Below are 25,059 nucleotides of genomic sequence, written 5' to 3' on the forward strand. Positions count from 1 at the left end.
CCCCACGCACACGAGGGCTGGGGGGGGGGGGGGGGGGGATGGGACACAGATCTCACGCTCCTGGACTGAGGCTCATGCACGCAGAGTGGGGGGTGGGTCCGGCGACACCACACTTCCCTGGGCTGGGCGGGGGTGGGCAGTGGTGTGGGGCCTTCGCCCCTGGGAGGAGACCCTTGCCCCCCCCCCCCACCTCATCAGCTCCCCCAAACCCCATCCCCGTCAGAAATGAGAAGGCTAAATTCACAGAGGAGGAAACAGCAGTGAAGACAGAGGCGGAATAAAGGGAATCGAGTGCAGGATGCAGAGACATTTATTCAAAGTCCAGCAGACAGACTGGCCAGCCGCCCTCTACAACGTGAACAGGAAGAAAGAGCCTACAGAAAAGGTAGGAGTTGTAAAATCGCTTTAATTCGGTTCTCTCTGCATTACAAGCCGTCGGGGCGGGCAGTGGAGTGCCTCGCTCCCGGCACAATACTGAGCCTGTAACTGCGGTTATCAAAATATACATCTGCGTCACCTTTATAAAAAACCACGTTTGCTGGCCCTCGTTTTACAACAGGTATAAAAAATTATAAATATTTACACCCTTGTTCCAACCCAACACGGAAACTCGAGGGTCCAGGCCCGAGGGAGGGGGCTGGCCAGCACGGGGTCTGCTCGCAGGGAGCCCCTTGGACCCGTGAGTGCAGGACGACGTGTGGGAGACAGTTAAGACTCAGGGGCCGCTGTCCCACCTTCTGGGGCCCCAGCATTAGAGGCAGACAAAAAAACAAACAAAACTTTGGTCCAAAATTTGCAGGAGAAAGGAAACCCTGAAAGTTTACAAGTTTAAGAGCGCTTTTCCCCTGGACAGGGAACAGGTTAGGTGTGAGTAAGGCATCTGGAGGTGGTGGGCAGGGCCGGCCTGGGGCCTTGCGGGAAGGGCCGGGGCCCCAGCGGGTCTGCCCTGGAAACTAGATCCTGCCCTGCGACTTCATTACAAGGAATAAAATAAAAAAGGACAGTATGTAAGGTCATACCACAAGGAGGAAATTGAGATTATACTCATACCATTTTTATCATCTTGCTATATAAAAAGTTACTTAAAACTATTTCTTTTGCATATAAATGAAAAAAGATTAGAATATTTGGTCAACTGGAAATATTGCTAGGCACAGATGTCTGCAACTGCATCAAAGCATAATACAGAGATTACGGTGAAAACAGAGCTCCGAGCTGAAGGAGGACGGGGCCGGTGCCCTCGGGGTCTTGCCCCAAGTTGGGGTCCCGGGGCGGGGGTGGGGAGAATCACACACTTGATTAAACAGATCAGGGGGTGCCGGCTGGTCCCTGCAGCTCGCAGCCTCCTGCTGCGCCAGGCACATGATCCCACGCGGGAGGCCGACCCACCAGCCCCCACACCCCCGCCCCCCCCCCCCCCCCCCCACCGAGGGCCCTGCCAGAGCAGCTGGTTTTAAGGCACAAGAAAGCCGAGTCGAGGTTTGGGAGCGCCCACCCCACAGGGGCTGCAGAAGGCACGGGCTTGGGGGGCTGGGGAGGGAGCGGGGGGCGCACTGTCCACTCGTCACCAGGAGCCTGAGGCCGGCACCCCATCTCCCCAGGGTGAGCAGGGTCGATCAGATTTAATTTTTTTAAAAACAGGTAAACTGATTTCTCTTTTAAAAAAATAAAATCTCTGGTCTTTTAAGGTCACTTCAGCTGCTTTTTAAAGTGGCTTTTCTCTGGAATGATGGAAGTTGTGGCCAGGCGCCAGCAGGCCGGTCCCTGGCGGCCCTAGATGGTGGACTTGGAGAAGGACACCCGCAGGTGGTGGTTCTCGCCCAGGTCGTGGTTGTGAAGGTCAATGAGCGCCTGGATGGCCTCCTCCACCGAGCCCATCTGGATCAGGGCCATCTTGCGGTCCTTCCTGAGGGACAGACAGGGCCAGGGGCATTGGGGGGTGGGTCGGGGCATCGGGCAGGGCAAGGAGCTGTGGGGGTGGGGCGGCACTCACTGGAAGAACTTGAACCCCTTGACGATCCCGCCGTTGCTGGAAAAGAGGATCTTCAGATCGTCCTCAGACACAGAGGGCCTGCGGGGAGAAGAGGGGTCGAGGGGTCGGACACTGGTTCTCGGGGAGGGCCCGGGGGGCCCCAGGGAGGCCGCAGCCCACACCCTGCACATACGGGATGTTGGAGAGGTGCAGGGTGGCCGAGGGCGGGAAGATGTTCTGGAAGTTCTTGGAGCCGGGCTTCTTGAAGCGGTGCAGGGGGGAGTTGCCGTAGTCCTTGGTCAGGCCCTGGTCCTCCTGGCCCTCGCGAGGCAGCTGCACGTTCTGGTGCTTGGACAGCGTGATGCGCACCGGCTTCCCGTGCAGCTTGTGGCCGTTGAGGTGGCTCATGGCTGCGGAGGCGGTACGCTCGTGAGCCCGGGCCCCACGCCCACGCCCGGCAGTGCCCGCCCGCCCGCCCCGCAGGCCCCGCCCGCCCGCCCCGCAGTCCCCGGCCGCTTACCCAGCTGCGCCTGGCTCCCGTCCGCCATCTGCACCAGCGCGTTCTCCTTCTTGTTGAACAAGATCTTCACCCGCTGCACGTCGCCGTACACGCCTTCGAGAGCGCGGGGACAGGGGCGCTGAGCCGCCTGAAGCCCCGCCGCCACCTCCCCCGCCAGCCCCCACGCCCCGCACACCCCTCGCAGGGCTGGACTCCCCGAGGTTTGCTCATTCTGCCTCTGGCACCTGCGTCTAGTCACAGGGAACGGCACCAGAAAACTACCTTCAGCAGAGAGGTCGTAAACTCCAGGAAAGGTCCACGGCCAAGAACCGGCACTTTAGCATGCTACCAACACGTTTAACTCTTCGAAAAGCATGCAGGGCAATAAACCATGCGTCTACCGAGTCAGAATAAATACGCAAACCGAAGGCAAGCCACGTAAGGAGGCAGAATGCCCGACTGCAAACTCATAGTACATCTTAGGGCGTAAAAAATAACCTCAATTAAATGAAAACAAGGTAATAAAAGTGTGAATGATAACATACCGAAAAGAATAAAGAGGCTTTGGGGTGTGACTCTCTTTAGAGGACAGCAGAGCAAGGCAGCGAGGGACAGGGAAAGGGAGAGGTCAGGGGGCGAGTTGCCAATCGTCCACCACGAGGAGGCAGCCCCACAGGCGTGCAGGTTGATGGATGATGAAGTTGTCAGGATGTTAATATTCAAGGGCAGGTTGGTTTCCGGAGAGCAGGGTTTGAGGGGGAATTTTGTTTTTTATTTATTTATGTATTGTTTTGTTTCAAGCAACAACAGGAAGCAGAAGTGCCGTGCAGTCAGTTGGCAAAGAAATTCCGGATCAGGGCAAGAAAAAAAATTGGGAAAGGGGAAGGGGAGAAAAGAAAAAAAGTAGCAAAAAAACACAGGTCAGTAAATACATAAGAAACACGAGTGCTCCATCAGTCCAGATCTACACACATTACAAGTCACAGGTCCACCTCGCAAACACAGGCAGGAAAGCGCCCCCCTCCCCGCAGCGAGCAGCAGGAGGGCGCGGCCGGGACCCCCAGGCGGCAGCCCGGCTCCCGGGGGCCCCGGCCGCCTGCTCGCTGCGGCGGGCGGGCCTCCGAACAACGCTCACACAAGCACGAGGCGGAGCGAGTCTGTTAGTGGAGGCTTCGCTAGGGTCCGGCCGCCCCCGGGCCAGGAAGTCACAGGAGGGGCAGACAGATGAGAGACAGTCTGAAACGCTCCTTAAAGGCGGTCCCATCTTTCCAGAGTGAGGGACCGTGAGCCCTTCTCAGCTCACCCGAGCTCCCTCTGAGCCAAACTCTGCCACTGGGACGGCACGGGTTTCGCCATCCTGGGGACCTCAGCTGCAAGGCAGCGTCCCCCCGACAGAGGCACCCGGCGGGCGTCCAGACCACGTCGTGTCTGGCCGGAAATTTTAAGGACTGCTTTCACGTATCAAAGCGTATCTCGACCCTGCGTCTTACGGAATCGGAGACGTAAGCCGAGGTGTAAAGGAAAACAAGAGAACACTGAGCGCTGAGGCGGCGGCGGCGAGCGGCCCGGCACAGAGGGGTGCCGCGACCGGTGGGACCCCGGCGCCTGGGGCCAACAGGAGCTCAGCCCGCTCCCCTCTGCACTAAGACCCACTAGTGTAACACCCCCGCTTGTGCTTCTGGGAACGACAGCCTGGAGAGAAGAGGCACGTACCTCGGGGTTGAGGTTGCTGACCAGCAGGACAGAGTTTCCTGCCCCTGCCAGGCCGGGGATGGCGATCCGGCCCGCCGCCGCCGCCGCAGCCGCCGCCGACGGGATGGCCAGAGGAGCCAGGGCCCCGTGCACGTTAGGAACAGAGAGGCCTGGAAAGGGAAGGGAGGTCGGGATGTGAGCAGCAGGGCCGGGGGTTCTGCTGGGAGGCGAGTGCAGGTCCTGCCCGTCTTCACGCAGGAGGAAACGCAGGAGGCGGCCGCGGCCGTGCTCGGGCCAGTGCCCACTTGTGCGGCCTGCCGGCTCCTCCCGCCTCTCCTCGTGGCACAGACCGTGCCTGCCAGGTCTGGCCCCATCTACATGCGCCCAACAGTACAGAAGCTCCACTCGGTGGATGCACAACGGAGCCCCGGACGGGCCTCGGCCGTGCGCGCATGCAGGCGCCCGTCACCATGCAGACGACACCCGGGCGGGACGCAGCAGGCCCGTGCCTGTCACAGGAGGGCAGGCTGGCCCCCTGCGAAGGACGCTCAGGTGTGCCCCCGCCCCGGTTCATGCCGCTCTGCTTACCGGGCCACTTAAATTCATCTACTAGGGACACATCCCTCCAACCACCGTGCGCGCTCGTCCTCGCCCGGGAGGTGCTTTAAGGGAACCAGACCAGAGACTCGGGGGTTAGCGGATTCTCTGCACAGCCCTGTCCTAAGACTGCCCTGTCCAGGCTCCTCAGGGAACCCAGAGACCCGCACCCAGGGAGGCGGGCTCCCCCCGAGACCGAGCCCACGTCAGCTGCCCGTGGAAGCACAGCTACTGGAAAGGTGTGTGGGCATGCACGATCGACGGTGGGGACCAAGGTCAAGTGTTTGAGTACCTGCAGCTTGAGGAATTGCAAAGGTGGGAGGGAAACCAGCTCCTGCATACGGAGAGGCTGACATTATACCAGGCGCACCTAGAAACAAATGAGACACTAATCATCGCACCCACCACCTCCGCCGCGAGCAAGGGCTGTGTGTGTGCGTGACCCCACACCCAGTGGGCAGTCTGGGCCGGGTGCCGTGCTGGCCATCTAAGGAGCAACAGGCACCAACCTCCCTGGGCACAGAGTCGGCGTCACGGGGTGCCTGGGGCATGGACACTGAGCTACGTACACATCCTCGCCTCCCACGGCACACGGTGGTCCTGGGCACCTTGCCGGGCGTCTTACCGAAGGCAGCAGCCATGGTCTGGTCTAGCGAAGGCTGGCTGTCCCCGGAGGGCAGGTCAGGGCGTGTGTAGTCACGACTCTTGTCATTGTTGTACTTGACGTTGAGGCTGGTGAGCTTGGAGAAGTCGATACGGAGGGTACAGCAAGCATTGTAGATGTTCTGCCCGTCTAGCGACTGCAAGGACACAAGCCGTGAGGCGCTGGGGGCCGGGGGGCTGGCCCGGGAGGAGGCATCCTGGGGACCCTACTCACCAGCTTGGCGTGCTGCGCGCTCACAGGGTCGGCGTACTGCAGCAGGGCTTGAAACTGGTTGTTCTTGGTAAACGTGATGATTTTCAGAACCGTGCCAAACTTGGAGAAGATCTGCAAGAGAAAAGAGTGGTCCCGACCTCCGCCCAGGGAACCCCACGGCCGGCAACAGGACCGGGGGCGGCCGCACGCCCCCAGCCACCTCACCTGGTGGAGCACGTCCAAGGTCACCGGGTAGAAGAGGTTCTCCACGATGATCCGGAGCACCGGGCTCTGGCCAGCCATGGCCATCCCCGCGTCCACCGCGGCAGCCGAGGCGGCCAGGGCCAAGTTTCCCGACTGCACCGAGTTCACCGCCTGCAGCGCCGCCTGGGCCCGCTGTGGGGGGAGGCGGGAGGGGGGAGGGGGGGAGTTATGGCCGGCTACTTTCTCCCCAACTCCACCCCACCGCGCCCCAGGCCCGGCAACGCACCGCCTGGTTGGGTGAGCTGTCTGTCTTGAGCTCCTTGTGGTTGGAGAACTGGATGTAGATGGGCTGGCCGCGCAGCACAGGGGTCACGGACGTGTAGTAGTTGACCATGGTGTTGGCGGCCTCCTCTGTGTTCATCTCGATGAAAGCCTGGCAGGACAGGAGTGTGAGCCAGGCCCGGATTCCTGAGCCTTCCCAGGAAGGGCACTGGCCTGGCTATCAGCAGATACCTGATTTTTCCCTTTCAGCATCAGGAGATTGGTGACCTTCCCGAAGGGCAGCCCCAGAGAAATGACCTCGCCCTCGGTGACGTCACTGGGAAGCTTCCGGATGTGGATCACTCTGGAGGGCACACCTGCACTCCTGTTGTCACCCTTGAACTTCTTACTGTCGTTCCCATTTGCTGACGGAAAAGCGGTGTGTAAGGCATAAAACACCGTCCAGACTCGAGAAACCCTGTGCCCGGAACCAGCTTCCTCCGCGACTCCAGGAGGCCGCCAGCCGATGTCCCCTGCCCACCCACAGCCAAGGGACCGGGGACTGCGCGCAGAGTTACCTGCAGAAGCCGAGTTGCTGCTCATGATAAAGGGTCCGTTAGTGACACAGGCAGAGAAGAGCTCGTCGGATCCCCGCTGAAAGAAACAGGGGGTGTGTGGAGCAGAGCAGAAGACCAGGCACCCTCCCCAACACCCGTGTGACCTGCTCTTGAGAAAAGACCGCACCCCAAACTGACCATTTCTCCCCCGCGATGTCCTCGCAATCCTAACCCCAAGACACACTGCTCCTCGACAAAGCAGGGGCGGGGGGCCCAACGCCCATGGCGCGCGTTCACGCGTCACGTCCACCCCACGCTCTGCAGGACCTTCCCGCGCACACAGGGCCTCGCGCCAATAGCCACACGGGGCTGAGCCCGGCCCGGCTGTCCTAGAGAGCTCGGCTGTAGCCCTGCCCACGTCAAGACCGTGGGACCGTCTTCGATGACCACGGGGCCGCTGGCAGACTCGAGGAACAAAGCCCCCTTGTCGCACTGCAGCCACCTGCTCAGGCACAGGGCCCTGCCCTATTTTCCAGGCGTCTAAGGAAACCTGAGCCTTGCTCTCGTCGCTGTCGGACGGAAATACTACCTGCTCTCTCTCCGTGCTGTGGGCGGCGCTGTGCGGTGAGGGGCGGGGACCCGGCTCCCCGGGACTTGTGACCTGCCCCTCTCTTGCCACGTGCTGCGCTCCATGTACTGGAGTCAACCCCCCAGCACCACGTGAGACCGACCCTGGGTCCAGACACCACGAGGCGTCCCTGCTGCCAGGTGAGGCCCGAGGGCAGAACCAGCCAACACAAGGGAGGAACCGCAGGGGACCAGCACTCCTCAGTCGGGGGCCCCACGGGCCCAAGGACCCAGCTCCGGCCGCACACTCCCGCCGCTCGAGGCTCACGGGCTTTAGGACCGCGCCACCAGGAACCACAAGTAACCCCTCAGATCCCCTGGATTCAAAACTGGCAGCCAGAGAGGGTCTCGGGGCCTCGGCTACCCTGGCAGAAGGGGAAAGAGCAGCCCATCTGGGCCCCCGGGCCTCCCCCTTCTCCATGTGCTTCCTCCTCAAGGACACCGTGTCTTCGCTCCTCTGCTGAGCTGCCTGCAAACGTGAGCGCACAGCACCCGGTGCCCCAAACCCTCCAGAACCTCCCGGCCCAGCAGCTGATGACGGCGGCCGAAGGAAGCTAGAGGTTTATAAACTGCCCTTTGGGACAAGGACCGGGAACCGGCTGCCCCAGCCACTGAGACGGCTAATGTGGGCCTGTCCCCAAACCCAAACCCCTGGACAGGCAGGAACCCACACAGGTCCCCCACAGCCCAGAGCCCTGGAGCCCAGCGTCCACAGATCCGAGGGAGGACCCGCGTGGCTCAGGAAGAGGACAGACTCCCTTCCAGGCTGAGGTCTGGCACGGTAAAGGGAAGTGTTAACCACCAGCCAGTTGCAGCCTATCACACCCCAAGCCTCCCGAGTCACGGAGGCCAAGAGAAAAGCCGGCAGGGACCCCAGGCAGGCCTGTCCACATCCTACCCGTCAGAGCCACAGGACAGCCCCTTCCTGCCTCGGGACTCAGGGGCCCGGGCCCTGACCTGCCCCCATCTGCCGGCCACACACGACCCTCACAAGGGCATCTTGGCCCCTGCTGAGGACCAGCAACAGGTGGGACCGGGACTCCCATGAGCGGCTGCATCCACGTCTCTGTGGGCATCGTGCTCCCTTGCCTCCTTACACTCTGCTCCTCTCCCAGGACACAGACCCCCCCCCCCCCCCCACACTGCGCGGGGACACGCACGGACCCCCAGCTCAAGAGGCGCGGATGTTTCGCAGGGCAGAACCTCAGGCACCGGAACACCACAGGCCTTGTGACTGGGGCACAGCTGGGCCAGGCCCAGGGACCACCCAACTGCCTCCAGCAGAGTTCTTCCCACCCCACGCTCGGGGAGGCCACTGGGCATCAGCCCTCAAGTCAACTAAGCTTCGAGAGAAACCAACCCTCAAGCACGTACTTGCTACTGGACACAGCGCGGGACAGCACACGGCACGACCACCTTTCCTTCCCCCAAACACCAAGTATCCCTGACACCTGGACGCCACTCTCTCCCCGCACAGCCGCTTCTAAACCCAGGAAGAACCACACTGCCCTCCCAGTGGGCCGGGGGGTGCAGGTTCAGGGGGGCTGTACTGGCAGGAAGCCCCTGCCCGCACCCCCCAGGAGCTTCTGTCTGTGCAGGTGGGATTCTGGAAGCACAGGTCTCCTGGAAACAGGAGGGCCAGAAGGAGACCGTTCCGACAACAGCCGTGCTAGAGCTGTTCCGGCTGGAAAGCGGCTCCCACAGTACAGTAAGGGGAGGACAGTCTGCAACCCAGGCGTTTTCTGGGATCGTTACAACCCCCTCAGACGACAGTCCCTCTCCCCTCTCACCACCTGACAAACAGGTTTTATTTGCAGGAAGATCAGGACAGGCAGCGTGTGAAGACAAGAATCCACTTGGGAAAAGTGAAACCCAGCCCAGGCACGGCTGCCGACTGACCAGAAACCAGCTGGCTGCCTGCTCAGGTCACTTGAGCCACCTGCAGGGAGCCCAGGAGCCATGGCCCGAGGAGACTCCCCCACCTCCCAGCACGGAGCCCAGGAGGTGACCAACTGACCGGCAGTGCTTACTGATCATCGGGCCCAGGGTTCCCCCGGAGGCCACGTGCCTGCGCGTGCACATGCCTGGCCTGCAACCGGGAGGGAGAAGCACGTGGCCCCCCAACTTCCCGTGGGGACCACTCTGTGTTCCTTCGTCTACCTTTCCTGCCACTGGCGTTGAGAACTAACACCTTCCGCACAGAAGGGACACAGCGCTCTGTGTCCCTCGGCTCAAAACACCAGAATTTCTCAAAACAACTACCCAAACCACAACGCCATCAGAAGTAGCCCCAAACTGCCCCAGAGCCCCCAAACCCCCTCCAATCTCACCCCCCACTCCACAAAGGGCTTGGAGCATAACCAGATCTTGACTTTTCCCACATCAAACCAAGGGCACTCAGAACTTTCTGGGGCAGACGCCCCCGTCAACCCCACTGCACACATCCCTCCTAACCCGTGAGCCGTAAAGCAGGACTCTCACGGGCTCTGAATTTCAGGGCAGGTGCCTTTTCTTCTGAAGAGCTAGTGAGCCCACTGGGCAGAGGACAGGGCCTGCAGCCTGGATGCCTCGGGAGCACCGGAGTCAGAGGTGGCGTGGGCAGATGGGCCCAGGCCACGAGCACAAACTCAGGCTGAGCCAAAAGTACCTACCTTTGTACCAACTGCTATGTCTGGGACGATGCTGCAGAGAGAGAAAGAAGAAAGCTGTTAGCCAGGTGCACTGCCGGTGTCCCCACTGTCCCAGGGGTGGGGAAAGCCCACAGCCCCTGCCACTAGGGTGTCGGGAGTTCCCCATGGCCACCAGCGTGGCTCGCTGCTGACTGCACACCCCCACCCCCACTAGAACCTTTCAGGCAGGGAAGTGAGCCGTCGTCCAACTAATCTCAACTTGAAAAGGAGCCACCATTGTCTTCCAGCCCCCTCCCTCCCAGCAGGACCCCAGGCCCCGCCTCTGGACCTGTCCGAGGACAAAGCTGCCCCCTTCAAAAGCCCCAGGAGGGACCCTTGACGTTGTTACTGAGGTTCAAGTGCTGTTGTCTGCTTTCTAAACACTGGAAGTGCTTAGGAACATTTCTGAGCAGGGACGGGGCCACAGAAAAGGCAGCTCTCAGGCCCCAGGTCAGAGCTTTAGCTCCAAGGGGAAGACAGGGGACTCCACGTCCCACGCATGGAAGGTTCCCGGGAAGGTGGCAGCTCGGCTCCAGTGAACAGATAACATTAACACAGGTTACTTATCAACCTGGCTCCGCGTGACCGGACTTTCTCCCGCCTCGGGGGCTGGACGGAAGCAGGGCTACCTGAGGGTCCCCAGGCCCCGTGCGCCTCAGCTGCGCGCCAGCTCCTAGAACAGCACGGCGAAACCCTCTCCAAGGGCTGGTGCGCGGCAACCGTGAACCAGCGAGGTCCTAAGTGACTCACGGAGCATCCGTCCAGAAAGGGAACTGAGTCAGCAACGCCCCCCACTGGGCCACCCGCCTGCCCGGTGGATGGAGCCACCAGCCTCAGCACACGATGGCCCCCGTCACCTGGCCGAGGACAGGTGGTCCCAGACCCCGCGGCAGGCCCTGGGGCAGCCACGCGCACCCCCTCCCTGCACAAAGGCCAGCTTCCCTGTCCAGCTGGGAGCCCCTGGTTCCTGCCCTCCGGGAGGCAACTCCCAGGACCCAAACCCTGGGGTGCCGGGACCCCAAAGCACTGGCCTAGTCCTGCTGCCTGCAGCTGTGGCCTGCTGTCTTGCCATCATTCCCCTCGAGGCAGGACCTTTGCCTCCTCACCGTTAAAAAAAAAAAGAACAAAAAACACCTCACACCCCGACAGCAACACGTTCTTAAAAACCCTAGTGAGCCAAGAAAAAACCTCCCAGAAAAACCGAAAGAATGAAAAGCATGCAGCTTCCCGGCCACTAACCCAGGGCGACTCGCGGCCTCCTAGTCCCCCGAGGGGGGGGGGGGGGGGGGGAACGGACGACGCTCCCACAGGAAGTGTTTCACGGAGGCCGGCCTTTCCTCACGCGGGATCTGAGCCCTGGCGGCCCGCCGAACCGGCACGCGGCCTCGGAGCGCCGTTTCCCGAGACTCCAGACCGCGACCCCGCCCGGGGAACACGTCCCCCCACCAGCTGGCTCGCTGGGGAGGGGGTCCCAGGGGGAGGTCCATCCCAGGCAACATGGAGGGCGGACCGCGAGATCATGCCCACCACGCCGCAGCAATCTTTCTAAGGGGCTGGATTAGATTCCGCCCGAAACCTATCATTTCAGGCCCGAGGCACATGAGGCACGTGACCCTCCAGGCATTTTAACCAGCTCGCCCCGCCCCGAGGGCCAGACGGGGAGGAAGGAGGGCTCGAAGCCCACTATCAAACAAAGTTAAGCAAAACTCTTGGGAAGCCTCAAACTTTAATAGAAGTGGCACCTCCCCCTCGCCCACGGGGATACGACAAACGGTCCCCCGGACACGCGGGATGGAAGTCACACTTTGAAGCGAACTTCATTTTCCGCAGGTCCTGCCATTTCTCCCCCAAGACCAGAAACCTAACATCTGAGAACAGTTCTCGGCGCCGCGGGCAGGCCCGGTCTCCGCGATCGGCTCCGGCTCGGGGAACCGCCGGCCCGGGGCGCCCCGCAGGCGGGAACAAAGTGGGGCGGACGGGCCCCTCCCCGGCCCCCGGCTCGGGCGCGCGGCCATCCTTTGTGGGTAGCCGGGGAGGGGCCGGGCGGCCGGCGGGGGCGGAGGAGGGCCCGCGCCCTTCCGGGCAGGAGGGCGGCGTCTCCGGGCCGCGCCTGGGCCCGCGGCGGGCTTGGGGGGGGGGGGAGCTGGAGGGGGGCGAGGGCAGAGTCCGCGCGGCGGGAAAGACCGCGCACGCGCAAAGCCCGACAGGGGCGCGAAGAGCTGCGCACGCAAGCGCGGGGGCTCGACGGGGAACGGGAAGGGCCACACGGGGCACGCGCAGCGGGGGGGTACGGGGAGCTGGAAGGCTCACAAGAGGCGCGCGAACACTGGCGCGTGCGCGCGGGACATGGACGGGAAGCGGGAAGGGCCTCACGACTGCCGCGTGCGTTCGGGTTGAGGCGCGCGGAGGCCGGAAACGAGCAGGGCTCGAGGGCTTGGCCTGCACCACTCTTCTAAGCCCAGGGGGCACTGCCCGCCTGGCGCTTCCCTCCCCCCCCGCCGCCTCCGGCAGCCTGCCCCGCGCACTCACCCCAGGCTCAGGGAAGGGAGGGACCCCGGAGGCGCCCGCGAACCCGGGCGGAGGAGGAGCGACGCGCGGGCCACGGCCCCGAGAAGACCCGGGCGGCGGCGAGGGGAAAGCTGGATCGCCGGGAGGTCGTCGGAAACCGCGGAGAAGCAATACTTACCCGTCCATTGCACACAGAGGAGACCCGCAGGGGACGGAGTGGAGGCGCCGGAATAGCAGGAACCGACCCAACGGCTCCGAGTTATAGACTCACAAAATGGCGGAGACGCCCGAACACGTCCCCCGCGCGCTCTGCCCATTGGCTCCCGCCACGGAGAGGGGGCGGGGCGGGCGCCGCGGGGCCCTGCCAGCGCCTCCCAATGGCTAGGAGGTCGCTCGAGGGGTGGAGCCAAGAGGGATGGCAGGCGACCATTGGAGAAGGCGGCCGTCCGTCGGGGCTCGAGACGGAAACGACCCGTGGAGACGGGGGGAGGGGAGAAAAGGCGGGATCACGTCACGGAGCTTGAGCCAGTAAGCTAGCTGCGCTCCTGCGTGGGGCTTTGCGGGAGAAGCCATCTTGAGAGTGGGTACGTGGCGAGTCCGGCCGCGGGAAGCGTGCTTTCTACCAGGCTGCCGCCATCTTGCAAACGGGCAGCGGCCGTCCCTGGGCCTGAGGGTAGAGGGAGCTGTGTCGCCATCTTTGGGTCGGGCAGAGAACCTACGGGGCTCCATCTTGCTTTTGGGCACATGGCCGAAAAGCCTGATTCAAAAGGAGACCTCATTTTTAGGTTAGCACGCGGGGAACTAGAGGCCGCTTAACGCGTCCCAGACTAGCTAGGACTCCGTGTCCACTGCTGACCTCCGAGCGTGCGGGCGTCCTTTGTTCACCCCCAGAGCAGCCAAGCCCGACCGCAGCCCTGTGCCCCGGCTGCAGGGATGGGGAAACTGAGGTCCGTGGAGCAAGGCGGCCCCTGCCCACCGGGGAACTGAGCCCCGGACGCACACAGCACAGTCTCGCTGTCATGGGGCATGTCATGGGGCATCCAGGCAGGGACGCATCTCCATCTCAGCAGCCAAAGAACATCCTAAACATTTTTCTGAGAGATGATGGCAAGAGTTGTACATGGTTGTGCGTGACAGGGGTAACCCTTAGGTCAGCGGGGTGGGGGGCGCACGGGACCAGTGAGGGAAGCACTCAGGAGACCCTGCGCATGGTGGGCTTGGCGCAGTACTCGCCGCTGAGTTGATGCTCAGTAGGTGAAGGACACCGGTGTGACTGCTATCTGTGCATGCTGAGAAAGGGGCCTTCGCAGCGGCGGGTGACGAGAGAGAGAGAGAGAGAGAGAGAGAGAGAGAGAGAGAGAGAGAGAGAATGAGAATGACATTCGTTGGGTCTGGCCAGCAAGCAGCAGTGCTGGGAGTCGGGGGACAGCGCCAGCTCCAGGGCAGCAGCCCACCCGGCGCCAGTGCCAGAGAGCTGCCGCGCATTTCCACGGGGGCCTCCGTCCTCCCGCACGCAAGGCCATCTGTAGCCCCAGAATCGCTAATCAGGAATGTCCCGGTGGATTTAGGAGAATCTCTGACACATTCCCGTGGATTTGCTCGTCTGGAACTGCCATTTGAGCTGTGCTCTGGGTACCGCAGAGCTAGCTGCTCATCTTCCTTCTCTCGGGAGGGGTGCCAAGGGTGGCCCCTCCTTGACGGCAGTGGGGAGGGAGGGAGACGCCGGAGTGTCACAGCCCAGGGGGAGAAGAGGGCAGCTGACGCTGCTGGAGTGTCTACACTGTCAGAATTGTGTTAAAACCCACTTCCAATCACAGCCCTCCCAGGGGTCCTGCCTTGCTCAGGGTGAAAGCCCCAGCCCAGTCCAGCGGGCCCCACACGGCCGGCCACCTGTCTGGTTCTGGCCTAATTTACACAGGCCTCCAGTATTTGGCTCGTCCCTTCAGGAGACTCCTCCCCAAGTGACACTACTCTCTCCTTCACACCCCTGCCCCAGGGCCTTTGCCAAGGCCCCTCATTAGAACAGCTTCCCCAGTGTCTTCTGGGAAGGTTGAGGGTAACATCCCTCATTTCCACAGTGCACTGGAGCTCCTGGAAGTAAATTAGAATTCATATTAGGTAGAAAATCCAGTGTTAGATAGAAAACACTGGCAAGGTGGCCAAGAGGCCACCGAGGGAGGTGTCCGTGGCTGAGATGAGGCCCCCAGTGTCTCAGGCCAGCCCCTGAGTCCTATTGATTGCTGGAAGGGGAGAGGGCACGCGTGAAAGGGATGGGGGCAGGGGCTCCGATGAGAACCCACACTGATCACCACACTTGGGCAATCCACAAGCGGGGAGGCCTACAACACACGTGCATTCCCGACTCCAGAGGCCCCAGCGTGTATGAATGAGATGTTTCGTGACTGGGCCAGGGCCTCAGGGGAGGCTCTGGGGGTGCCCCAGCTCGTGTGTACGTAGGAGCAGGTCGGTCTCCTTTTTCTTTTACATTTGCTGCCCTTTATCCCGTCCCAGCCTTGCCTGCCAGCTGCTTCCTCATTAATGATTTAGGGTGAGAGTGGGTGTGTGATCACCTTGTATCTGTTTGAGAGTTTTGAAAACATGATCTTCTCAGTGGCAGGAGCAAGGGAGGGAGAAGCCAGACGGGTGGAGGGGACTGGCCTCCCAGACCCCTGGGAGGGGGCCTGCTGGGGCCCCCTTCCTCGTTTCAGATCAGATTGCGGGGGGGGGGGGGGGGGGGGGGGAGGGCTGTTGATACGGTGCCTGTTTACTCTTTTGTCAAAATGAAAACACAGGACCAGGCCAGTCCCCCCTTGCCTCCCTGTGGGCTTTCCCCTGTGTTTCAAACGGAAATGGTTAATAGTTTTGGAATATTTGTTCATGTGTGTGTTTATTCATGCCTGGATTACAAAAACAGTAGGCTGGGGGGCAGGGCAGGGGTCGAGGGGGTGGGCTTGCAGGGTTCACCCTGTCTCCATCCCGCATAGGCCTCCCAGCTTCTCTGACCCATTCTCTAGATGTCTGTTGGAGCTGGGACTGGAGGACCAATCCAACAGGCTGCCCCCAGCCCCTCCAAGCTGGAGCCCCGCCCCTGCCCCAGCTGGGTGGCCTGGAGCCTGGCCTGGCCCACAGGGAGGTCGGACCACAGGGAGCTCGGAGGCAGGACTGAAACGGCTTACTCTGGCCTGATGATATTCACATCAGAGCGTGCCTCCTGCCCTGTGGTGGGGTCACGCTCCCCAGCCCCAAGGCTTCTTGCCCACCCTCCTCTTTAATTAGGGGAGGAACCGAAGGCCTCTTCCTCCCCTTCCCCTGCCAGGCCCTGCCCAGCCTCCAGCCCCTAGGGGAAACCCTGTCCCTGCAAGGTCCTTCCCCTGAATTGTCGCGGTCACCTCTCAAGGGTCGTCTCATCCCGGACCCCTCCCCCCTTCCCAGATGCAGCCTCCAGAGAAACCCTGCGTCTCCCCAGGGCCTGCCCTGAGCCGGAGCTGTCTCTTCACCCCAGGCAGCCTGACCATGCATTGGCCACCTCCCTGCACACTTCCCTGTTGTAACTTTTTAATCCTCCGCTAGGAAATACTTTCCTTTCCCCACATAGAGGTGGAGTGAGCTGCCTGAGCCTCTCAGCCCGTAGGAGGACCCACCCCGCCTGACCCAGGCCGCTCCACCTTGCTGCAGAGGGGTGGACAGTGAGGCCAGTCCTCCAGAGGCTCAGGGAGGAGTTAGCCCCGGATTCAGTCGCCGAGCGCGCGCGCGCCCACCACTCGCCCTCGGCCCCAAGACTCAACAGCAGCCCCAAAGCGGAAGGACCCAGCGTCGGCCGGGAGTGGTTAACGCAACGTGTGTCCACCGTGCACGTGCACGTCCGCAGATGACCGTGTCCGTGGCGCACGCACCCGTTACCCAGGTGTGTCCGCCGCGCACGCGCACGTCCCTCGGCCGCCAGCAGGAGCGAGGCGCCCGCCCCCGCCAACCCGCGGACGGACCCCGGACGCACGACGCTCAGGGAGGGAACCAGCCACGAGAGGCCACGCGGGGTGTGAGTCCGCCGGCGTGAAACGTCCAGAACAGGCCCATCCACGGACGGGAAGGGGGCGGGGGGAGGCAAGGGGATGAGGGGCAGGGGGCCTGTGTCCTGGTGATGAAATAAATATTCTCAGACTGGCTGTGGTGCTGGCTGCACAGCTCGTAAGGGCTGAGTGGTAAGGGCGTGAGTCGCGTCTAATAAAGATAAAGCCACTTGTAAGAACTCACTCCCACGAAGCTGGCAGTGCCATCCGCCGGCGAGGGCTGGGTGGGGAGCGCGCGAACGGCCGCCGGCGGAGGGGTGCGGTGCGGCCACTTTGGGAAACAGCCTGGCGGCTTCTTACAAAGTTGCCTGTGGGCCTTCCCGGAAGGGCAGGTGCTCCCGCGTGCTCACCCAAGAGAGAGGCGTAGAGGTCGTTCCCAGAAGCGAGGACGAGAGTCTCCATAGCGGCTCTTCGGAAATGGCGCCGGGACGCCGGAGGGACGCAGGCTGCTCGCCAGGCCTGGGCCGGCCCGGAGGGCGGTGGCGCTGCTTGACCTCCTGGTGTGTTACAGAACCGCCCCGGGACGCGGAGCCGCCAGGCTGTCCCAGGCATTTTGGGGAGCGGGCCTGTGATCGCAGGCGGGTGAAGTTCAGGCCGGGGTGTCACTCCCTGGCGACTGGGGCGCTCTGGGGGCTCCCGGGCTGAGCGGGGGGCGGGGGGCGCTTGGGGGAGCTCCCGAGCTGAGCAGGGGGGGGGCCCGCTGGGGCCCTCGGGGGGCTCACAGGCTGAGCAGGGCGGGGCGGCTAAGGCCGCCGCGTAAAAGGCTTTGCGATGGGGACGGCGCTGTCTGGAAGTTATAGCTCCGTGGACATCCGACTTGGGAAGACTTGATTGTCATTACTGGTGCGCGTGTGGCGTGCAGCGTGCTCACAAGGCCTGGCGTGCGGAGCTCTGAAGCGGCCGAGCCTCGCTCACCTCGCCGCATCCACACCTTACCTGGTCTCCTGCGTTCCGGTTCAGACACCCCTTACCTGGCCCCATATCATCGATTCGTTAACATCCACGTCCCGGGCGACAGCGCCATGGAACAAAGCACATTCGACACACGCGTCTTCTCCCAAAGGCACGTCACAGCCTTCCGGTGGTCGGGAACGCTCGGGGGGCCCGTTTAAAGCTGAATCACCCAGAAAAAGCACCAACATGCAAAACACACGCACCAAATAAGCCTCCGAAAGGGCGCTTCTCTCCGAGCAGACCTGAGACGAGAAGGCCGGGTGTTGCCGTCGGAGGCCCGCGGTTTTGCCGGCCTGGGTGTGCCCGCGAGGGGCCACAACAGCGCCGGGAGGGTCAGCTCAGGATACATTTGACAAATCCACAGAAAGATTTTATACATACGTTTACAAACAAAGACAAATAAACGTTAGTGAGTAGGTGAATTTGTAAATCCAGACTCTATAGCAAGGATCTAGCAAAATTTGAATCTACGCCCCCCCCCCCATAAAGTGGCCGCTGGTCCCACGTGGCTAAGTTTACCTTAATCACGAAGAAGTGAAACGAACGGTTTCCAGTCCACCACGCTCCCTGCGCACCTGGCGGCTCCACAGTCTCAAGGTGAGGAGGCCGTGTCCGCGGTGGTGGGAAGTCCCCGCGCAGGGAGCTGAGGGACAGCTGTTTGTGGCCATTTCCTGTTGCTGTTCTGCTTTGCGGGACCAGGGGCCCACCTGCCCGCATCACCTGCCGGCTGCGTGTTCTCGGGCCTCCGCGCATGTGGCTGTGCTGGGTACAGGGGGTCATCCCGCTGCCGGTAGATGGGTGTGCCTGCGTGTGTGCGTGTGTGTGTGTGTCGGGACCCGTGGAGAGGAAGAGCGGGCCCTGCGGGTGGACGGGGCTGAGGAGCAGCGCCTGCTGGGAGTGTGTTAGGTGTCATTCCAAAGGGGTGACTACAAGGAACAGCATCAGGGGCAGAGGGAACAGCAACCTTGGGCTGACAGTCTGAGGGACAGGGTAATCGCGGTCCGGGCTGGACAGGGTTCGGGGTGGGCGGCCGCACAACAAGGAGGGAAGCACGCAGACCCTAGCCAGCAAGACTCTGGGGTGCAGGCAGTGCGCCCCTGGCTGGGGGCGGGCGGCCGCCGGAGGTCATGTGCAGGGTGAGCCCGGAAAACGCACAGCAGCACGGGGAATCGGTGGGAGGGGGGTGTGTGTGGAGAAAGTGCAGCAAGCTGCCAGGGGCCGCTGACCTGTGATTCCTCATTCCGGGCGGTTTTCTCGGTAGTGGCTTTAGTGACGTAATTTATACACCATGATTCACCGACATATGTTGTACCACTCAGTGGTTTTTAGTACATTCACAGGATCCTACAAGTCCAGAACATTCCATCTCCCCAAAAGCAACCCCATCCCCATCCCCATCAGCCATCACCTCCACCCCCCAGCCCCTCCCTTGGCCCCCACGAGCCCCCTTCCCGTCCGTGGGTGAGCCTGTTCTGGAAGTTTCACGCAGGCGGACTCACACCCCGTGTGCCCTCTCGTGTCTGGTTCCCTCCCTGAGTGTCGTGTGTTCAGGGTGCGTCCACGGGGCGGCGGGTGTGAGCGCCTCGCTCCTGCTCGTGGCCGAGGGGTGTGGACATGTCGTGTGTGTCCGCCCACCCACTGAAGTTTCCACCCTTGGCTGCCATGGACGTGCACCCCCGTCTCTCCCGCGTGGGCTCTGCACGTTCCCCGGGGGGGCTGCAGCATAAACAAGCTGTTTCTGTCCCGGCTTTAGAGGCATTAGGTATGAGATCACAGCACTGGCAGTCTCCTCCTTGTGTCCTCACAGGATCTTCCCTGGGTGTCCCTGTAAGGGTCAGGGTGACCCTCGTGACCTTGTCATAACTCGATCACCTGTGTAAAGACCCTGTGTCCCATCTGGTCCCCCCAGCGTTCCTGTTTTGGGGGTGACTTTCTGCTGGGCCGCCCCGTCTGCGTTCCCGCCACTGCAGTCAAAGGCCACTGTCCGTCCACGGATGCGCCACACCGTCTTTACTGTTGCGATCCCTCGGCCTCCCGTGTCCTCGTTCTGTCCCCGACCCCATCGGGACACCACGTGAATCGGGTTCTCCCTCTCCTTAGGCCCCACTGGGCTGAGACGCTTTCTCCACCTCTTCTCCGGTGGATGCCCCGGGCAGGAGGTCAGGAGGAGGACTGGACAGGCTTCCTGCAGGATGTCCCCCCCCCCCCACCCCGGGTTCGTCCCACGATGGCTCTGAGCGAAGTGTCTGGCTCATGCCATCACACCTGGGGCCCCCGCTGCCCACGAGGCTCCTCACCGCTGACGTTGACCTTGGTCTCCGGCCGGGTGTGCCGGTCGGGCTCCACACGGTCCTTGTGGACAGGGGTCGCCGTGTGCAGCCCACGCAGAAGGGTAGGCCAGGGGCCTTTCTGTCAAGGTGCTGGCGGTGGGGACACAGGCCTCTGCCGGGCACTGGGCCTCAGGAAGGTGGACAACAGACACAGACCGAGGGCAGCACACATCGGCAGCTGTGACAGGCGCCCACCGGAAGTGGCTGCCAGAGACAGGAAGGCAGGAAGGGGAGGCCACATCTAGTCTGGGGCTCAGGCCACGAGTGCACAGGAGGGAACCCCAAAGGCCTGTGTTGGGTTAGATCGTGGTCCCCAAGCAGTGTGTCCACATCCTGACCTCTGGCAGCCAGAAACGCAGCCGTATTTGCAAGTAGGGTCTCCACGGACGTGATACGTTGAAATGAGGTCATGGTGGAGCAGGGCGGCCCTGATGCAATGGCTCATGTCCTTGTAAGAGGGAAATGCAGGCAGGGACGCAGGGAGAAGCCGTGTGATGACTGATGACGGGTGGGGGATGGGGGGAATGGGGCCGTGAACCCCGGGGCACCAAGGTCTCCGGCAACACCAGGCAGGCTCCCCCACGGCCTCCAGAAGGAGCCGCCCCGCCAGGCCCCACGCAGGGGGAATACTTGAGTGTCGTTCTCTGGAAACCCGGACCGACCGTGGTCCTTGGTGATACGGCCACAGGAAACCTGTCTTGCCTGCGATCCTGGGGGGCTGGAAGGGCGGAGTGGCGGCTGTGAAGTGATGGGGCAGCTCGCTTCCGCGGCCCTGCAAAATTCATGAACAGGAAGATGTCTCGATTATGAGGAGGGAACGCGAGCCGGGCTGTAAGCGATCCCGTGGCTACCTGCTCACCCGCCACCTGCCTGTCCGCAGGGTCACGGGCACGAGGGGACCGCACCCCCACCGCCCCCTCCCCAGTGAGGAGCCCCCAGACTCAGCCGTGAGGCAGACCCAGAAGGGCCCAACTGATGTCCGCTGGCCGGTGTTGGGGACGCCTGTGGGTGTCACCCTGGGAGCTCCTGGCGGGGAGGGGTGGATACCGCTCAGCCCCACAGTGCCCAAGACCTGAGAACGACCTGCCCCCAGCGTCCTCTGCAGTCATGCTCCCCAGAGGTTGGGCCTCCACATCGTGGGAGACGTGGGAAGCCAGTTCTGGAAGGATCCAGGCACAGAGGACGCTGGGACTCCAGGACAGAAGGCAGACTAGCCTCAGGTTTCATAACAGGCACCATGTGAAACCCAGACTGGGAGCCTCTTGCTGGAGGCACCGCGGCATTAATAGTTTATGGTGGGAAACAGATACGTGATCCCTGTGGGCAGCACCAGCTCCAGCGGCCTGAGGGCCACCTGCCCGGGCGAGGCCCCCGACAACCCACCCTGGGCCCAGGGCAAGGCCCATCCGCGCGTTGGGCTGAACGCACTAGAAGGTGGCCAATGCAGAGGCCACCCCTTCTGGGCCTCGAGACGCTGTGTCCCCTGTTATTGCCGTTTTGGTGGGCCAAGGTGTGGGGGCTGCGTGGGTGCTCAACCAGAGGGGTTTGGGCGAAGGCCTGTCACGCACCTGCAGGGGCTTCTGCTCCTGGCTGCCTGGTGGCCGGGGGGGGGGGGGGGGGGGGGGGCAGGGGAGCCGCTGGCTCCAAATTCCTCAGCGGCTTTGATGCGTGTTTCTGCACAGCAGTTGGATGAATGACCAACAAGCACATGAAGACGCGCTCAGCCGTCAGGGAAATGCTAACTGAACCCACAGTGAGCTGGCGCCTCAGACCCTCAGACCCACGAGGGCGGATGACGAGTGTGGGCCAGGCTGTGGAGGCTGGAGCCCTCCTGGCGGGAAGTGAAACGCTGCGGCCACCGTGGAAAACAGTGGCTGTTCCTCCAGAGGTAAACCTGGAGTCACCAAACGCCCCAGACACAAAGGGCGTGAGACTCCACGTGTGTGAAGCTTCCAGAACAGGCTCATCCACAGATGGGCAGGGGGCTGCTGCGGACGGCGGCTTCTTCTCGTTCCTGAGACTTTTTGTCCATGTTTTTTCTTACTGAACTTAAAATTTATGTATGTCAAATTCTCACTGAACACAATTAGCCGCGTAGAAGAAAACGACAAACCAGCCGTGACAGCCCCCAAGCCAGTGAGACCTGCCTTTAGCCTCAGAGGCCTTCCTGCCAGAACGGGTCCTGTATCCGCTCGTCTCGAATGGGGGATGCGCGCACACGTGGACACAGGCGTGCGTCTCGCCTGCCTGTCCCGTGTACCGCGTGCGTGTTGATTCACACGCGTAACTGGGATCCCAGTCCGTGTGTGCTGAGCGCTGGCCGAAAATGACTGCACACGGTCGAGGGTGGCCCATCATCACTCCCAAGCGTGACAGGTCCGTGGGTTTCAGGTGGCCCTCCAGCCTTCTGTGCCCATGTTACCTGGACACATTAAAGCCCACCCAGGGGGGTTTAGCGTCCAACGTTGGCTCACGTCACGATCTCACGGTTCCTGGGCTCAAGCCCCGCATCGGGCTCCGTGCTGACAGCTCGGAGCCTGGAGCCTGCTTCGGATTCGGTGTCTCCCTCTCTCTCTGCCACTCGTCTACTTGCTCTCTCTCTCTCTCTCTCTCTCTCTCAAAAATGAATAAACATTAAACAATTTTTTAAAATAAATAAATAAATAAATAAATAAATAAATAAATAAAACAAAATAAAATGAAACCGACCTCAGCCCCCAGGCTCAGGTAGAAAATACTCAAACATGGACCTGCCGCAGAGCAGGGGGTGCGCATCCTGGCAGTCAGCCTGGAGGTGACCGCTCTGGTGTTTTGATGTTATCACATGGAGCAGGTTTTAAAAATTGTATTTTGTAGCTTTATTCTGTCTTGGCCAAAGTGAAACCCGTTTCTCCCTTCCCTTTATTTGGTTTCTGGATGATCCTAAAATTCCTCCTGAAACCATTTTTTTAAAGGGTATTATGGCAAAATGCACATATCATAACATGTATCCTTTTTACAATTTCCAAGTGCACAGCTCAGCGGCACTGAGCACACTCACGGTCCCGCAACCACCCCCACCATCTGTCTCCAGAACTTTCCATGTCCCCAAACTGGGGCTCTGGAAAAAAACGCCATTTTTTTAAAATTATTTTTTAATGTTTATTCATTAAAAAAAATTATTTTTAATGTTTATTTTTGAAAGAGAGAGAGAGCATGAGCAGGGGAGGGGCAGAGAGAGAGGGAAACACAGAATCCGAAACAGGCTCCAGGCTCTGAGCTGTCAGCACAGAGCCTGACATGGGGCTTGAACCCACAAACTGTGTGATCGGGACCTGAGCCAAAGCTGAATGCTTAGCCGACTGAGCCACCCAGGCGCCCCAATGTTTATTCATTTTCAGAGAGAGAGAAGAGAGAAGAGAGAGAGAGAGAGAGAGACAGAACGAGTGGGGGAGGGAGCAGAGAGAGGGGAAGACATAGAATCCGAAGCAGGGTCCAGGCTCTGAGCTGTCAGCACAGAGCCCGACATGGGGCTCGAACCCACGAACCACGAGATCATGACCTGAGCCGAAGTCGGATGCTTAACCGACTCAGTTTAAGCTGAGCCAGCCAGGCGCCCCGGGGAAACACCATCTTTAACTCGCACCGGTCATGGCTTCTGATGGTCGCACCTCTTCCTCCTGGTCTACCTGCCGCACGGGAGCCCGCCACCGCCCTCGTCCCGCTGGCGGGGCACCTCTTGCCCTGGCCCCTCACACTCACCGGCTGGCCTGGCTTCTCGTCACTTGCCGACGACTTACTAGCGGCCATAGGCCGCGGTCAGCCCTGAACCCAGGCGCTGCTCAGCACACACACGTTTCTGGCTGGCCCCGGCCCCACATTCGACAGGGGCCGTTACCCTCCCCAAGCACAGCTGGCCTGGGACCTGCCGCCTGTCCTGTCTGGTTCTGGGACCACCGGCCCCTCCCTTCAACCAGCCCAACGGCCAAGAGCCTTCCCGTCTGAACCACAAAGCTCAGCAAACAAGAAGAAGAAAAGCCCAGAGGGACTGAGGTGACCGTCTTTCTTTCTCTAAAGTCCAATATCCTTTTTTTTCTTTAATGTTTATTTATTTTTGAGAGAGAGAGGGAGAGAGAGAGAGAGAGAGAATCCCAAGCAGGCTCCACACTGTCAGCACAGAGCCCGACGTGGGGCTCGGACTCATGAACCCCGATCTATTAACCTGAGCTGAAGTTGGACGCATAACTGACCGAGCCACCCAGGTGCCCCCGATGTCCTTGTTTTTTTCAAAAGCAAGCTACATTTTGTCTTGCCCCTCCCCCCAAGCTTCTCTGACCACCAGGGCTTAACATTCCCAGACATTCCCCTGGCAGAAAATTCTAAACTCAGGTGGGAAGAGCAGGCCTGGTTGGCTTCTTGTTTTCTCGGCGACTTCCTTTTTGCCGAAGATAAAATCGGTCCCAAGAATAAAAACGAACATACTGAGATACTCGTGTTTATCTCCAAAGCACAGCCTCTGGCCTCCGGAATGTTCTTGTGTCATTTCCAGATATTGTGTGGGGTTCCGGCAGACAGCATGGACACAGCCGACAGAGAACAGGGCCAAGGCTTTAGAGGCAGTTCGTGGTTATTTCTTCCTGGGAAACCTTGGTCTCTGGAACCTTCCATGGCGGTGCATTTACACCCCAGACCGCGCAGAATTCAAACCGTGAGGGCCTCCCACCCAGACCCCGAGTCCCCCACAAGGCAGCACCACTGTGCCTGGACCTCAGCAGTGCCCCCGATGCTTTCTTATCAAGGACTTGCAGCAGGAGTGGAAGGGGGCCAGAAGGAGGGTTTGGGGCAGTTTTGATTGCTTTTTCGTTAATAATTTTCCTTGTTCCTCCCCCAGGACACCGAGAGGCTGCAGGGAGCCTGGGTGGGCCCTGGAGGCCCCGGGAGGGGAAACCGGCCCACATGCCTGGCATTCCTGCTCTGCTTCCACATTGTTTGTTTGTTTGTTTTAAATTACAGCCGGCAGGAGTTCCTTTCTCCTTTCAGATTCTGCTGGGACTTTTAGCAAGTTCTAGAACCACCCCCTGGCCCAGGCAGGGAACGTTCCAGCACCCTCCGGGCTACACCCCCCTCTCCCCACCCAGACACCCACACCGAGGATTATTTTCCCTTGGAGTGTGTGCATCTAGGCTGCACGTGCACCCTGGCCACGCAGAGCCCACGCCCAGTGTCTCTGGGCCTCCCCCGTCGGAACCGGAACCGCCACCCTGCGGGGAGGTGGGGGGTGGGGACG

The 25,059-nt window shown here is 61.3% G+C and overlaps 1 protein-coding gene and 1 long non-coding RNA gene across 3 annotated transcripts; both read right to left on the bottom strand.

Moving 5' to 3' along the window:
- Positions 1-292: 292 nt before the first annotated feature.
- Positions 293-12,749, bottom strand: PTBP1 (polypyrimidine tract binding protein 1). 2 transcript variants are annotated; one of them, XM_086699770.1, is made up of 15 exons: positions 12,621-12,749; positions 9,917-9,947; positions 6,660-6,735; positions 6,334-6,506; positions 6,107-6,253; positions 5,842-6,012; positions 5,638-5,748; positions 5,386-5,560; positions 5,053-5,130; positions 4,185-4,333; positions 3,017-3,050; positions 2,493-2,585; positions 2,166-2,382; positions 1,994-2,071; positions 293-1,906 (listed from the first exon to the last, which is right to left on the bottom strand). In XM_086699770.1, exons 1-15 carry the CDS (start codon positions 12,626-12,628, stop codon positions 1,774-1,776), a joined length of 1,674 nt encoding a protein of 557 aa, XP_086555896.1. In that variant the 5' UTR covers positions 12,629-12,749; the 3' UTR covers positions 293-1,773. The 2 variants fall into 2 exon arrangements, with proteins under 2 accessions (XP_086555896.1, XP_086555897.1); XM_086699771.1 differs by lacking the exon at positions 5,053-5,130.
- Positions 12,750-15,312: 2,563 nt separating this feature from the next.
- Positions 15,313-17,729, bottom strand: LOC147583953 (uncharacterized). Its single transcript, XR_015248624.1, has 2 exons — positions 16,860-17,729; positions 15,313-16,660 (listed from the first exon to the last, which is right to left on the bottom strand). It is a non-coding gene; the product is annotated as an uncharacterized LOC147583953 (long non-coding RNA).
- Positions 17,730-25,059: the final 7,330 nt, after the last annotated feature.

This window comes from Puma concolor, chromosome A2 (genome assembly GCF_028749965.1).
Source record: "Puma concolor isolate L17-30 chromosome A2, mPumCon1.1.hap2, whole genome shotgun sequence".
Lineage (NCBI taxonomy): Eukaryota > Metazoa > Chordata > Mammalia > Carnivora > Felidae > Puma > Puma concolor.

What these genes read in the sequence shown, in the direction of transcription:
- PTBP1 (XM_086699770.1), bottom strand. An exon ending in ACATAGCAGTTGGTACAAAG is followed by an intron (nt 6,736 to 9,916) that starts GTAGGTACTTTT and finishes TGTTTCTTTCAG; the next exon opens with CGGGGATCCGACGAGCTCTT. An exon ending in GCGCGCAGCACGCCAAGCTG is followed by an intron (nt 5,561 to 5,637) that starts GTGAGTAGGGTC and finishes GTGTCCTTGCAG; the next exon opens with TCGCTAGACGGGCAGAACAT.